Genomic DNA, 15,321 nt, shown 5'->3' with positions numbered 1-15,321 from the left:
ATTTGGCCAAAATTTGGAAAAAAGGAATTTTGGGGAAAAGTTTTGGAATTTGGGGGAAAATTGGGAAATTTGGGGGGAAAACCTTGGAAAATGGAGAATTTTGGGGGAATTTTGGGGGAATTTTGAGAAAAAAATTGAGAATTTTGGGGGAAATTTGGGAGAAATTTTGGATTTGGGGAGAATTTGGGGAATTTTGGGGAAATTTGATAAAAATTTGGGAATTTGGTGGGGAATTGGAGGAAAAATTTGAGAATTTGGGAAGAATTTGGGAATTTTTAGGGGGAATTTGGGGGAAATTTGGGAAAATTTTGGGGGGAATTTGAGAAAATTTTGGGAATTTTGGGGGGAGTTGGGGGAAATTTGGGAATTTTGGGAGAATTTGGGGAAAATTTGGGAAAATTGGGGAAAAACGGAATAAATGGGGAAATTCTGGGGGAAATTTGAGAAAATTTTGGGGGAAATTGGGGAATTTTGGGGGGAGATTTGGAGAAAATTTGGGGAGAAAATTTTGGGGGGAATTTTGGGTAAAATTTGGGGATTTGGGGGTTAAAATTGGGGATTTTGTGGAAAAATTTGGGGATTTTAGGGTAAATTTTGGGTTAAATTTTGGGTTAAATTTAGGGATTTTGGGTAAAAATTGGGGATTTTGGGGTAAATTTGGGGATTGGGGGTTGGGGATTTTGGGGTAAAATTGGGGATTTGGGGTTGGGATTTTGGGGTAAATTGGGGAATTTGGGTTGAAATTTGGAGATTTTGGGGTAAAATTTGGGGATTTTGGGTTCAATTTTGGAGTTTTTGTGTAAAATTGGGGGATTTGGGGTTCAGATTTTGGGGTAAAATTTGGGGATTTGGGGTTCAAATTTGGGGATTTTAGGGCAAAATTTGGGGCTTTGGGGGTAAAATTGGGGTTTTTGGGTTGAAATTTGGGATTTTGGAGTAATTTGGGGGATTTTAGGTTAAATTTGGGGATTTTGGGTTAAATTTGGGGATTTTGGGTTCAAATTTGGGGATTTTGGGGTAAAATTGGGGATTTTAGGTTGAAATTTGGGGATTTTGGGGTAATTTTGGGTCAAAAATTGAGGATTTTGGGTTAACTATGGGGATTTTAGGGTAAAATTTGGGGATTTGGGGTAAAATTTGGGGATTTTGGGGTAAACTTGGCAATTTTGGGGTCGATTTTGGGGTGGATTTTGGGGATTTTGGGGTTGAATTTGGGGGTTTTGGGGTGGATTTTGGGGTGAATTTTGGGGGTTTTGGGGTGAATTTTGGGGATTTTGGGGTTGAATTTGGGGGTTTTGGGGTGGATTTTGGGGTGAATTTTGGGGGTTTTGGGGTGAATTTTGGGGATTTTGGGGTTGAATTTGGGGGTTTTGGGGTGGATTTTGGGGTGAATTTTGGGGGTTTTGGGGCACTCACTGCGCGTTTCCTCCGGAGCCTCCTCGATGTCGGCCTGGGAGGGGAAAAAAATTTGGGAATGGCCCCAAAATCTGGGCCAGGGAAAGCATTTGGGGTTTTGGGGGAATTTTGGGGCTTTTTGGGGCCTTTTTGGGCCTTTTTTAGGGGAAATTTGGGGTTTTTGGGGCCTTTTTAGGGGAAATGTGGGGTTTTTTGGGCCCTTTTTTAGGGAAATTTGGGGTTTTTGGGCCCTTTTTTAGGGGAAATTTGGGGTTTTTGGGCCCTTTTTTAAGGGAAATTTGGGGTTTTTGGGCCCTTTTTTAAGGGAAATTTGGGGTTTTTTGGGGCCTTTTTAGGGGAAATTTGGGGTTCTTGGGGCCTTTTTAGGGGAAATTTGGGGCTTTTTGGGGCCTTTTTAGGGGAAATTTGGGTTTTTTTGGGGCTTTTTTAGGGGAAATTTGAGGCTTTTGCGGCCTTTTTAGGGGAAATTTGGGGTTTTTGGGGCCTTTTTTTGGGCCTTTTTTTTAGGGGAAATTTGAGGCTTTTTGGGCCTTTTTAGGGGATTTTTGGGGTTTTTTGGGCTCTTTTTTAGGGGAAATTTGGGGTTTTTTGGGGCCTTTTTTTTGGGGAAATTTGGGGTTTTTAGGGCCCTTTTTTAGTGGAAATTTGGGTTTTTCTTGGGCCCTTTTTTAGGGGAAATTTGGGGCTTTTTGGGCCCTTTTTAGGGGAAATTTGGGGTTTTTTGGGGTTTTTTGGGCCCTTTTTTAGGGGAAATTTGGGGTTTTTTGGGGCCTTTTTTGGGGGAGATTTGGGGGTTTTGGGTTTTTTATTTGGGGTTGTTTTTGGGGATATTTGGGCTTTTGAGGTTTGGGGTTTGGGAGATTCGGGGCTTTTAATGGGATTTGGAGTTTTGGGGGAAGTTTGGGGATTTTTGGGGAAGTTTGGGGGGGATTTGAGGATTTTAGGGTTTTTTTGGAATTTTTTGGGATTTGGGGCTTTTTTCTGGGATTTCTGGGCTTTTGGGGGGATTTTTTGGGGTTTTTGGTCTTTTTGGGGGATTTTAGGGTTTTTTTGGGGAATTTGGGGTTTTTTGAAGGTTTGGGTGTGTTTTTAGGGTTTTGGGGTTTTTCTAAGGATTTTGGGGTTTTCTTGGGTTTGGGATTTTTTTCCTGAGATTTTTTGGGATTTGGGGATTTTATTGGGGAATTTGGGATTTTGGGGGGGGATTTTTGGGAACTTTTGGGATTCTGGGCTGGGATTTTTAGGATTTGAGGCATTTTTTAGGATTTATTTGGGATTTTTCTGAGATTTTTGGGATTTGGGGTTTTTATGGGATCTTTGGGGTGCTTTGGGGGATTTGGGGTTTTTTGGGTGAATTTGGGGGGATTTGGGTTTTTGGGCTTTTTTTGCCTTTAGGTTTTCTTGGATTTGGGGGATTTTTAGGGATTTGGGATTTTTAGGGACCTGGGGCTTTTCTTTTTGGGGTTTTGGGGTTTTTTTTGATGTTCGGCTATTTGCGGGTGTATTTGGGGGAATTTGGGATTTTTGGGGGGGATTTTGGGGGTATTTCGGGTTTTTTTTTGGAATTTGGGGTTGTTTTGGAAGAATTTTATGGTGGGAAATCCAATGGAAAAGTTTTGTTATGGAAAGGAAACCCCAAAACCCCTGCAAAGACCCCCCTGAAGCTCTTCTTATTCTGAGCCCCCCCAAATCCCCCCAGACAGCCCAAAAATGGCCCCAAATATTCCGGGGACACCCCAAAAATCCCCTCAACCAAAAACACCCATTCCAGGGACCCCCCCAACCACCTCAAAAACCCCAAAACCACCCCAGGGTCACCCCAAACCCGCCCCCCCCAATCCCGGGGTTCCCCTCAGGAAATTTCCCCTCACGATTCCCCTGGCGGCCCCTCAGCCGCACCTGGCTGGGTTTGCGCTGCCGCTGCCGCAGGAATTCCGCTTCCCAGCGCTTCAGCAGCACCTTCAGCTCCTGCTGCCGCTCCATGGCCGCGGGACCGGGAATGGGGTCGGGATTTGGGGTCGGGATTTGGGGTCGGGATCGGGATTTGGGATCGGGGATCGAGGGAGGCTCCGAGGGCATCCCTGAGCCGCCTCAGAGCGAACCTCCCGCTCCCGCCAAGCGCCAGCCAATAGGAAGGCAGGGATCGTGATTGACAGTGAATCGAGCCAATGGAAAGGCGGATATAGAAGTGCCCGCCCTTCTCGCCTTGGACCAATGAGAATTGAATACAATTTTGACAGACAGCTGTAAGAGCCAATTAAAGCAAAGGATTCAGCCCCTAAGGACGGCTTTGCCCGCTGATTGGTTGTCACAGAGAACATACACGAAGTAAACCTTCCGTACCAGCTGAGGGGCCAATAGGGCCTGGGGGCGGCCGTGCGGGGGGAGTGGGGGGTGGGGCATGTGGATCGGGAATCGGGATTGGGACCGAGACTGGGGTCTGGGATCGGAATTGGGACCGAGATTGGGGTCTGGGATCGGGATTAGGACCGGGATTGGGGTCGGAAATTGGGGTCGGGGATCGAGGGAGGCTCCGGGGGGCCCTCAGAGACGCCTCAGAGCGAACCTCCCGCTCCCGCTAAGCGCCAACCAATGGGAAGGCAGGGATTTGTGATTGACAGCGAAATGAGCCAATGATAGGACGGATGTAGAAGAGCCCGCCCATGTCGCCTTACTCCAATGAGAATTTTAATAAGCATTGACGGGCAGCTGTAGAAGCCAATTGAAAAAACGTATCTGTCCCTAAGGCGGGTTTTTCCCGCTGATTGGTTGTCGCAAAGAGCAGACATGGAAGTGGAGCTTCCGTACGAGCTGGGGGCAGGCGGGGGCTGGGGCCGGGTGGTGAGTGGGGGGCTCCATGTGGATAGGAAATTGGGACTGGGACCGGGACTGGGGTCGGAGATCAGGAGTTGGAGTCGGGAATCGAGGGAGGCTCCGAGGGCATCCCTGAGCCGCCTCAGAGAGAACCTCCTGCTCCCGCCAAGCGCCAGCCAATGGGAAGGCAGGGATTTGTGATTGACAGCGAAATGAGCCAATGGGAAGGCGGATGTAGAAGCGCCCGCCCTTCTCGCCTTGGACCAATGAGAATTAAATACAATATAGACAGACAGCTGTAGGAGCCAATTAAAAGAAAGGAGTTAGCCCCTAAGGAGGGTTTTGCCAACTGACTGGTTCCCACAACGAGGAAACACGGAAGTAAACCTTCCGTACCAGCTGGGGGCCAATAGGGCCTGCGGGCGGCCGTGGGGGGGGAGGGTGGGGGTGTGGAGCATGTGGATCGGGAATCAGGATTGGGACCGAGATTGGGGCCGGGAATCGGGATTAGGACCGGGATTGGGGTCGGAAATTGGGGTCGGGGATCGAGGGAGGCTCCGGGGCAGCCTCAGAGACGCCTCAGAGCGAACTTTCCGCTCCCGCTAAGCGCCAGCCAATAGAAAGGCGGGTATTAGTGATTGACAGCGAATTGAGCCAATTGCAAGGCGGATTTAGAAGCACCCGCCCATTTCTCCTTGAAGCAATGAGAATTTAATAAAATATTGACAGACAGCTGTAAGACCCAATTAAAAGAAAAATGGTCATCCCCTAGGGCGGGTTTTGCCTGCAGATTGTTTGTCACAAGGAGCATACACGGAAGTGGATCTTCCGTAAAGGCTGGGGGCCAGCGGAGGCTGCGAGTGGGTGCTGCCATATGGATCGGGAATCGGAATTGGGACCGGGACAGGGAGCGGAGTTCGGGATTAGGATCGGGATTGGGGTCGGGAATTGGGTTCGCGGATCGAGGGAGGCTCCGGGGGGACCCCAGAGCCGCCTCAGAGGGAACTTCTGGCTTCCCGCCAATGGGAAGGCAGGGATGAGTGATTGACAGCAAGATGAGCCAATGGGAAGGCGGATATAGAAGCTCCCGCCCTCTCGTCTTGAACGAATGAGAATTTAATAAAATATTGACTGATAGCTGTAAAAGCCAATTAGAGGAAAGGTGTACGCCTGTAAGGCGGGTTTTGCCCGCTGATTCGTTGTCGCAAAGCGCAGACACGGAAGTGGAGGTTCCGTACGAGCTGGGGGCAGGCGGGGGCTGGGGCCGGGTGGTGAGTGGGGGGTCCATGTGGATCGGGAATCGGGACTGGGACCGGGACTGGGGTCTGGGATCGGGATTGGGACCGGGATGGGGCTCGGGGATCAGGAGTTGGAGTCGGGAATCGAGGGAGGCTCCGAGGGGACCCCGGAGCCACCTCAGAGCGAACCTCCCGCTCCCGCCAAGCGCCAGCCAATGGGAAGGCATGGATTTGTGATTGACAGCGAAATGAGCCAATGATAGGACGGATGTAGAAGAACCCGCCCGTCTCGCCTTACTCCGATGAGAATTTTAATAAGCATTGACGGGCAGCTGTAGAAGCCAATTGAAATAAATAAATCCGCCCCTAAGGCGGGTTTTTCCCGTTGATTGGTTGTCGCAAAGAGCAGACACGGAAGTAAACCTTTCGTACGGGCTGGGGGCAGGCAGGGGCTGCGGGCGGGCATTGAGTGGGTGGCGCCATGTCGATCGGGAATCAGAACTGGAGCCGGGACTGGGGTTTAGGATGGGGATTAGGACCGGGAATGGGGTTTGGGATCGGGATAAGGACCGGGACTGGGGTCTGGGACCGGGATTTGGAGTCGAGATTTGGGGTCGGGATCGGGAATTGGGCTCGGGGATCGAGGGCGTCTCCGAGGGGACCCCAGTGCCGACTGAGAGCGAACCTCCCGCTCCCACCAAGCGCCAGCCAATGGGAAGGCAGGGATTCGTGATTGACAGCGAAATGAGACAATGGAAAGGCGGATGTAGAAGCGCCCGCCCATCTCGAGTTAAACCAATGAGAATTTAATAAAATATTGATAGACAGCTGTAAGAGTGAATTAAATTAGATGAACCCGCACATAAAGAGGGAATAGTTCACTGATTGGTTGTCACAACCAGCAGACACGGAAGTGAAGCTTCCGTACGAGCTGGGGGCCAACGGGGGCTGCGGGCGGGCGATGAGTGGGTGGCGCCATGTGGATCGGGAATCGGGATTGGGACCGGGATTACGGTCGGGAATTGGTTCGGAGATCGAGGGAAGCTCCGGGGGGATCCCAAAGCTGTCTCAGAGCGAACCTCCTGCTCCCGCGAAGCGCCAGCCAATGGGAAGCCAGGAATGCGTGATTGACAGCCACCTGAGCCAATAAAAAGGCGGATATAGAAGCGCCCGCCTGTTTCGATTTAAACCAATGATAATTTAATAAGACACTGACTGACAGCTGTAAGAGCCAATTAGACGGAAGATATCAGCCTCCAAGGCGGGTTTAGCTCGCTGATTGGTTACCACTGCGAGAAAACACGGAAGTGGAGCTTCCGTAAGGGCTGGGGGCAGGCGTGGGCTGCGGGCGGGCGGTGAGTGGGGGGCGCCATGTTGGGGGGCGCCATGTTGGGGGGTGGCTCCGGTTCCCCCGCTTTTGGGGATCCCTGAGGGGACTTTGGGATAATTTGAGGATCCCTGTGGGAATTTCCCGATCCCTGGAAGGGGAGTTTGGGGACCTTTGGGAACTTCCAGATCCCCGGGAGGAATTTGAGGTCCTTGTGGGATTTTGGGGTATCCCGTGTGGGGTGGGGAAAGTCGGGACGCGCTGGGGGTTCCCTCACAACCGCCGCCATCTTGTCCCGGCTTTTTTTTTGGGATATCTTTACATTTGGGGGGATATCTTTCGGAATTCTTTGCTTCTCCATCACCCAAAGGGTCCCCAAATCCCCACAGGCCCTCCAAAATCCAAGTTTTTCTTCGGGTTACTTCGCATTTGGGGTTCCTCCACAATTCTTTGATCCCCAAATCCCCACAGCCCCCCCAGAGACGCGCTGGGTGTCCCCTCACAACCGCCGCCATCTTGTCCCGGCTTTTCTTTGGGATCTCCTCGCGTTTGGGGTTTCTCTGGAATTTTCTGCTTCTCCATCACCCAAAGGGTCCCCAAATCCCCACAGGCCCCCCCAAAATCCAAGTTTTTCTTTGCATTTGGGGTTTCTCCACAATTCTTTGATCCCCAAATCCCCACAGCCCCCCCAGAGACGCGCTGGGTGTCCCCTCACAACCGCCGCCATCTTGTCCCGGCTTTTCTTTGGGATCTCCTCGCGTTTGGGGTTTCTCTGGAATTTTCTGCTTCTCCATCACCCAAAGGGTCCCCAAATCCCCACAGCCCCCCAAAATCCCACCTTTTCTTTGGGATATCCTCACATTTGGGGTTTCCCTGCACTTATTTGTTCCCCTAATCCCCACAGCCCCCCCGATGGATTCCCTCCTCTTCCTCTGCGCCCGCCGCGTCGTCGCCCAGCGCCCTCTTCCCGCCCTTCCCGCCGATCTCCATCCCGTCCTCTTCCAAGCGGCGTTCCTGGACGGGAGGCCCCTGGTGCTGCGGGATTTGGTGGCCGCTTGGCCTTTCCCGGTGCTCAACTTCCAGCGGCTGGTGGGGCGCCGGGAGCTGCTGCGGGACCATCCCTGCAAGCTCTGCGTCCAGGCCGTCATCCTGGCCGTGGTGGCGCAGCTGCGGCGGCAGCTGGAGGAGCCCGGACACGACGCCAGGTGGGTCCTGGGGAGCGTGGGGATGGGGGCACCTCCGTTCCTGCGGCGCCTCCATCGCTCTTGGGGGTTCCTGCTTGGTTTCGATGGTTTCCTTCTTGGTTTTGATGGTTCCTTCCCATTTTTGTTTTTGATGTTTTTTTGCCACTTTAGATGGTTCCTTCCTGGACAGTCCCATCCTGTTTTTGATGGTTCCTTCCCATTTTTGATGGTTTCTTGCCATTTTTGATGGTTCCTTCCAGTTTTTGATGGTTTCCTCCCGTTTTTCATGGTTTCTTGCCATTTTAGATGACTCCTACCTTGACGGTTCCTTCCCATTTTTGATGGTTTCTTCTTGGTTTTGATGATTCCTTCCCATTTTTGATGCTTTCTTGCCGCTTTAGATGGTTCCTTAACAGTTCCATCTCGTTTTTGATGGCTTCTTTCTGTTTTCAATTGCTGCCTCCAGTTTTTCATGGTTTCTTTTTGTTTTTGATGGTTCTTTCTTGTTTTTGATGGTTCCTGGTTTTGATAATTCCTCCTCATTTCTGATGGTTCCTTCCCATTTTTGATGATTCCTCCCATTTTTCACGGTCTCCTCCCATTTTGGACAGTTCCTCCGTGTTTTTGATGCTTCAGTCCCATTTTTGATGCTTTCCTTCCCATTTTGGATGGGTTCCTCCTTTTTTTTGATTTGTGCCGTTTTTGATGGTTTCCTCCCATTTTTGATGGTTTCCTCCAGTTTTTCATGGTTTCTTTTTGGTTTTGATGGTTTATGCCCATTTTTGATGGTTCCTTACCACTTTAAATGGTTCCTTCCTTAACAGCTTCATCTCGGTTTTGAACGTTTCCTCACGTTTTTGATGGTTCCTTCCCATTTTTGATGGTTCCTTCCCATTTTTGATGGTTTCTTGCCACTTTAGATGGTTCCTTCCTTGATGGTTCCATCCTGTTTTTGATGGTTCCTTCCTGGTTTTGATGGTTTCCACCAGTTTTTCATGGTTTCTTTTTGTTTTTGATGGTTTCTTCTTGTTTTTGATGGTTTCTTCTTGTTTCTGATAGTTTCTTCCCATTTTTAATGGTTTCCTTTTATTTTTGACGGTTCCTTTTTGTTTTTGATGGTTCTTACCCGTTTCTGATGGTTTCCTCCTGTTTTTGATGGTTTCGTTACTCCCGTTTTTGATGTTTCCTTCCCAAATTTTCCAGCCTACGTGTTCTGGACATCACCGGCCTCCCAGACTCAGCATCCGGCCGCGCTCCGGACGGGATGAGCGTCTGGTCGGGCACGGTGGCTTTGGCCAAGGCTTGCGTGGAGGTGTCCAAGCACCAGCGGGAATTCCAGCGGCGCGGATCCAAGCGGCACAAAGGCCGCTCCGGAGCCGCCACGGCCGCGGCCGCTCCGCAGCCCCCGGGCGTGGACGTCCACGCCGACCTGTTCGTCAACGGAACGTCCTACGGGATCCTGCGCGACGCGCTCCAGACCGGAGCCGCCGGCCCGCTGCGCCTCAAGTGCCGCGAGTTCCAAGCCGAGGAACTCTCGGCGTCCGGGATCGTGGCTTTGTTGGAATCCTTGGATCCGTCCTTCCTGCGGAGGGTGGATCTGAGATTCAACAACTTGGGGTTGACCGGGCTCTCGGTGATCCTGCCCCACCTCTCGCGCTTCCCGGAGCTGCGCAGCCTCAAGCTCCAGTACAGCAACGTGGACGTGCGGCGCCCCACGCCGGAATCGGCCATCGGGATCCGCTGCCTGGCTGGGCAGCTGGGAATGCTGCCCAGCCTCCGCGAGCTCAACCTGGGATCCTCCCGGCTCTCCGGGAATCTGCGCCAGATCCTCTGGTGAGCTCCCGGCGCAGCGGGGCCTGGCCAGGCCCTTCCCACACTCCCGGGGGATTCCCAAGGGTTGGGGGTCCCGGGGGGCTTTTCCAGCCTGAGTGATCCCGTGGTTCCAGGATTCCGTTATCCCGATGTTCCCATGATTCCGTTATCCCAATAGTTCCTGACTCAGTGATTCCATGATCCCATAATTCCATGATCCCAAAATTCAGTGATTCCAAGATTCTCCAAGGCTGAACTTTGCGATCTTGGAGGTCTTCTCCAGTCTTAGTGACTCCATGGTTCCAGGATTTCATTATCCCAACATTCCCACGATCCCATCATCCCAATATCTTATGACTCAACGATTCTACCATCCCATAATTCCAAGATCCCATAATTCCTTAATTTCAAGATTCCTAAAGGTTGGTCTTGATGGTCTTGAGTATCTTTTCCAGCCTGAATGATCCATTGATTCCAGGAATTCATCATCTCATTGTTCCCATGATTCCATTGTCCCAATAGCTCATGGCTCAGTGATTCCATGATCCCATCATTCCAAGATCCCAGGATTCCCAAAGGCTGAACTTGGCGATCTTGGAAGTCTTCTCCAATCTTAGTGACCCCGTGATTCCACGATGTTACTGTCCCAATATTCTGTTATCCTGAGATTTTATGACTCAACGATTCCACCATCCCATAATTCCACGATCCCACAATTCCAGGAGTCTCAGAGGTCAGGCTCGATGGTCCTGGGGGTCTTTTCCAGCCTGAGTGATCCCGTGGTTCCAGGATTTCATTATCCCCATGTTCCCATGATTCCGTTATCCCAATAGTTCGTGACTCAGTGATTCCATGATCCCATAATTCCAAGATCCCAGAATTCCTTGGTTCCAGGATTCCCAAAGGTTGGTCTCGATGGTCTTGGAGGTCTTCTCCAATCTTAATGATCTCTTGATTACGTGGTTTCATTATCCTAGTGTTCCCACGTTCCCATGATTGTGTTATCCCGATAATTCATGACTCAGTGATTCCATGATCCCATAAATTCCATGATCCCAGGATTCTCAGAGGCTGAACTTGACCATCTTGAAAGTCTTCTCCAATCTGAGCCCCAAGATTCCAGGATTCCATTATCCCAACATTCACAAGGTCCCATGGTTCTGTTATCCTAATAGTTTATGACTCAGCAATTCTATTATCCCAGAATTTCATGATCCCATAATTCCAGGAGTCTCAAAGGTTGGGCTCAATGGCCTTTCCCAACCTGAGTGATCCCATGACTCCGGGATTTCATTATCCCAATGTTTCCATGATTCCAATATCCTGTTGTCCCTAACAGTTTATGACTCAATGATTCCATCATCCCATAATTCCAAGATCCCATAATTCCTTAATTTCAAGATGCCCAAAGGTTGGGCTTGATGGTCTTGGAGGTCTTCTCCAATCTTAATGATCCCACGATTCCAGAAATTCATCATCTCATTGTTCCCATGATTCCATTGTCCCAATAGCTGTTGACTCAGTGATTCCATCATTCCATAATTTCATGATCCCATAATTCCTTGGGCCACGATTCCCAAGCTTCGGGCTCGATGGTCATGGAGATCTTTTCCAATTTGATGATCCCAGGTTCCCATGATCCCATTATCCCAATAGTCCATGACTCCATGGTCCCACAATTCCTTGCTTCCAGGATTCCTAAAGGTCGGACTTGGTGATCCTGAAGCCTTTTCCAACGCCAATGGCTCCGTGGCTTCGTTACTCCACGATCCCATAATTCCATAACTCCGTGATTCCACGACTCCATGATCCCGTTGTTCCACTACCACAATTCCTTGGCTCCATGATCCCATAATCCCAGGATTCTCAGGGGTCAAACCTGATGTTCCTGGAGACCTTTCCCAACCTCACTCATCCCACAATTCCACGATTCCTTGATCCCATTATTTGATGTTCCTCTAATATCAGGCTTGATGTTCTTGGAGATCTTTCCCAACCGCAGCCATTCCATAATTCCACGATTTGATTCCACAATTCCATGACTTTCAATCCTTCAACTTGATGGTCTTGGAGAGCTTTGCCAACCTCAGCCATTCCATAATTTCATGATTGGATTCCACAATTCCATAACTCCATGATCCCATGATCCTCAGGTGTCAACCTCGATGGTGTTGGAGACCTTTCCCAACCTGAGTAATTCCATAATTCCATTATTTGATTCCACAATTCCATTGCTCCATGATCCCATAATTCCATAATTTTGAAACCTTGACCTTGATGGTCTTGGAGTCCTTTCCTGACCTGAGTAATTCCATGATTCCATGACCCCGTAACTCCAAACTCCCAGGATTTCCAGAGGTCAAACTCGATGTTCTTGGAGACCTTTCCCAACCTCAGCCATTCCATAACTCCATGATCCCATGATCCTCAGATGTCAAACCTGATGGTGTTGCAGTCCTTTCCCAACCTGAGTCATTCCATAATTCCACGATTTGATTCCACAATTCCATGACCCCATGATCCCTTAATTCCATGATTCTCAAACCTGGAGCTTGATGTTCTTGAAGACCTTTCCCAGCCTCAGCCATTCCATAACTCCATGATCCCATCATTCCAAGATCCCAGGATTTTCAGAGGTCAAACTCAATGGTCTTGGAGATCTTTCCACAACTTCAGTCATTCCAGAATTCCATTGCTCCATGATCCCATAATTCCATGATTTTGAAACCTTGACCTTGATGGTCTTGGAGTCCTTTCCTGACCTGAGTAATTCCATGATTCCATGACCCCGTAACTCCAAACTCCCAGGATTTCCAGAGGTCAAACTCGATGTTCTTGGAGCTCTGTCCCAACCTGAGCCGTTCTCTAAGTCCATGATCCCATCATTCCAAAATCCCAGGATTTTTAGAGGTCAAACTCGATGTTCTTGGAGACCTTTCCCAACCTCAGCCATTCCATGACGCCATGATCCCATCATTCCAAGATCCCAGGATTTTTAGAGGTCGAACTCGACGTTCTTGATGACCTTTCCCAACCTCAGCCATTCCATAACTCCATGATCCCGTAACTCCAAAATCCCAGGATTTTTAGAGGTCGAACTCGACGTTCTTGGAGACCTTTCCCCACATTTCCCCCCTGAATCCCAACAAATCCTCACCTGTCCCTCTTCCCTCCCTCCAGCGACCTCCAGGCTCCGTTGGAAAGCTTGGAATTGGCCTTCTGCTCCCTCGTTCCCGCCGACCTCGCCTTCCTCTCCCAAAGCTTCCACGCCCCGGCCCTCAAGAGGTTGGACATGAGCGGCCACGACTTCTCCCAAGGCCTCCTGGAGCCTCTGCGGCTGCTCCTGGAGGAAACCTCGGCCTCGCTGCTGCACCTGGATCTCATGGAATGCCGCATGGCCGACTCCCACCTGGACGCGCTGCTGCCCACGCTGCGCCGCTGCTCCCGCCTGCGCTTCCTGGGACTCTACGGCAACTCCCTGTCCACGGCCGCGCTCAAGGATCTGCTCCAGAAAACCTTGGAGCTGCCCGACCTCCGCCTGGTCGTGTATCCCTTCCCCGTGGATTGCTACAAGCCGGAGCCGCCGCCGCCGCCGCCGGAATCCGCCTGGAATTTCGAGGAACCGGTGGACGAGGAGCTTTTGGCGGCGGCCGACGCCGAGTTTTGCCAAATGCTGGCGAATTCCGGGAGGGCCGACGTCGTGTGGACTTCCAACCCCTACGGCCACGGAGCCCTGGACTTCTTCTCCTTGTGATGTGGGACAAGCTCGGAGCCTCCGTGCTGGAAAAGCGGCTCCACCCGAATTCCAAATCCTTCATCCCAAAATCCGGGCGTTTCCCGCCTCATCCCTGTGGTTTTTTTTCCTTTATTTCGGTGCTTTTCCGCCTGGTTTTTATCTTTTTCCACCTCATCCTGATGTTTTGTGGTTTATTTTAGGATTTTTCCATCCCATCCCGATGTTTTCCCATCCCGTTCTGATGTTTTTCCCACCCCAATCCCAAAGTTTCTCCCGGAACATTTGTTGCCGCGTCCGGAGGGGGAAAGGCCTTGAATGCCCTTTATTCCTATGGGACATTATTTAAGTATGAAATAAATGTTCATTAATTATTTCTCAGTAATTAGTTATTAATTAATAAGCTGCCACCACCCAAATCACCCAAATCCTTCATCCCAAATCCCCAAATCCTTGATCCAAAGTTCCTAAATCCTTCATCCCGAATTCCCAAATCCTTCATCCCAAATCCCCAAATCTTTCATCCCAAACCCTTTACCCCAAATTCCCAATCCTGAAATCCCCCATTCCAAACCCCCATCCCAAATCCCCAAACCCCCCATCCCAAAGCCCCAAATCCTTGATCCAAAGTTCCCAAATCCTTGAGCCCAAATCCTCAAACCCTTCTTTCCAAATTCCCCATCCCAAATCCCCAAATCCCCAAATCCTTTATCCCAAATCCTTCATCCCAAATTCCCAAATCCCCAAAACTTTCGTTCCAAATCCTTCATCCCAAATCCTCAAACCCTTTATCACAAATTCACCATCCCAAATCCCCAAGTCCTTCAACCCAAATCCCCAAACCTGCCATCCCAAAAATCCCCAAATCCTTCACCCCAAATCCCCAAATCCTTCGTCTCAAATTCCAAATTTCCAAATGCCCAAACCCTTCATCCAAAATCCCAAAATCCTCCCAAATCCTTGATCCAGAGATCCCAAATCCTTCATCCCAAATCCCCAAATCCTTGGTCCAAAGTTCCAGAATCCTTCATCCCAAATACCCCATTGCAAACCCTTCATCCCAAATTCCCAAATCCCCAAATCCTTCACCCCAAATTCTTCATCCCAAATCCTCAAATCCTTCATCCCAAAGTTCCCAAATCCTTCATCCCAGATCCCCAAATCCTTCATCCCAAATCCCCAAATCCTCAATCCAGAGTTCCCAAATCCTTCATCCAAATCCCTCATCCCAAATCCTTCATCCCAAATCCCCAAATCCTTCATCCCAAATCCCCAAATCCTTCATCTCAAATTCCAAATTCCTCAGCCCCAATTCCTCCATCCCAGATCCCCAAATCCCCAAATCCTTCATCCCAAATCCCCAAATCCTTCATCTGAAATTCCAAATTCCCAAGCCCCAATTCCTCCATCCCAAACCCCAAATCCTTCATCCCAAATCCCCCATCCCAAATCCCCAAATCCATCATCCCAAATCCCCAAATCCTCGATCCCAAGTTCCCAAATCCTTCATCCCAAACCCTGAAATCCCCCATTCCAAATCCCCCATCCCAAATCCCCAAACCCTTCATCCCAAATCCTTGATCCCAAATCCTTCATCCCAAATCCCCAAATCCTTCATCTCAAATTCCAAATTCCTCAGCCCCAATTCCTCCATCCCAAATCATCAAATCCTCCATCCCAGATCCCCAAATCCCCAAATCCTTCATCCCAAACCCCAAATCCTTCATCCCAAATCCTTCATCCCAAATCTTTCATCCCAAACCCCAAATCCTTCATCCCAAACCCCAAATCCTTCAT

At 50.0% G+C, this 15,321-nt stretch overlaps 1 protein-coding gene across 3 annotated transcripts; it reads left to right on the top strand.

Annotated features, from left to right (window-relative positions):
• Window positions 1–6,727: 6,727 nt before the first annotated feature.
• LRRC14 (leucine rich repeat containing 14) lies at window positions 6,728–13,909 on the top strand. Of its 3 annotated transcripts, none has more exons than XM_066567164.1 (4): window positions 6,728–6,786; window positions 7,700–8,000; window positions 9,183–9,812; window positions 12,972–13,909. In XM_066567164.1, the coding sequence occupies exons 2-4, from the start codon at window positions 7,708–7,710 to the stop codon at window positions 13,543–13,545; spliced, it is 1,497 nt and encodes a 498-aa protein (XP_066423261.1). In that variant the 5' UTR covers window positions 6,728–6,786; window positions 7,700–7,707; the 3' UTR covers window positions 13,546–13,909. The 3 variants fall into 3 exon arrangements, with proteins under 3 accessions (XP_066423261.1, XP_066423270.1, XP_066423253.1); XM_066567173.1 differs by lacking the exon at window positions 6,728–6,786 and adding an exon at window positions 6,799–6,823; XM_066567156.1 differs by lacking the exon at window positions 6,728–6,786 and adding an exon at window positions 6,878–7,003.
• The last annotated feature ends 1,412 nt before the right edge of the window (window positions 13,910–15,321 follow it).

This window comes from Molothrus aeneus, chromosome 1 (genome assembly GCF_037042795.1).
Source record: "Molothrus aeneus isolate 106 chromosome 1, BPBGC_Maene_1.0, whole genome shotgun sequence".
Lineage (NCBI taxonomy): Eukaryota > Metazoa > Chordata > Aves > Passeriformes > Icteridae > Molothrus > Molothrus aeneus.
Note: the sequence above shows the minus strand (reverse complement) of the source record. Positions and strands in the feature narration are given on the sequence as shown.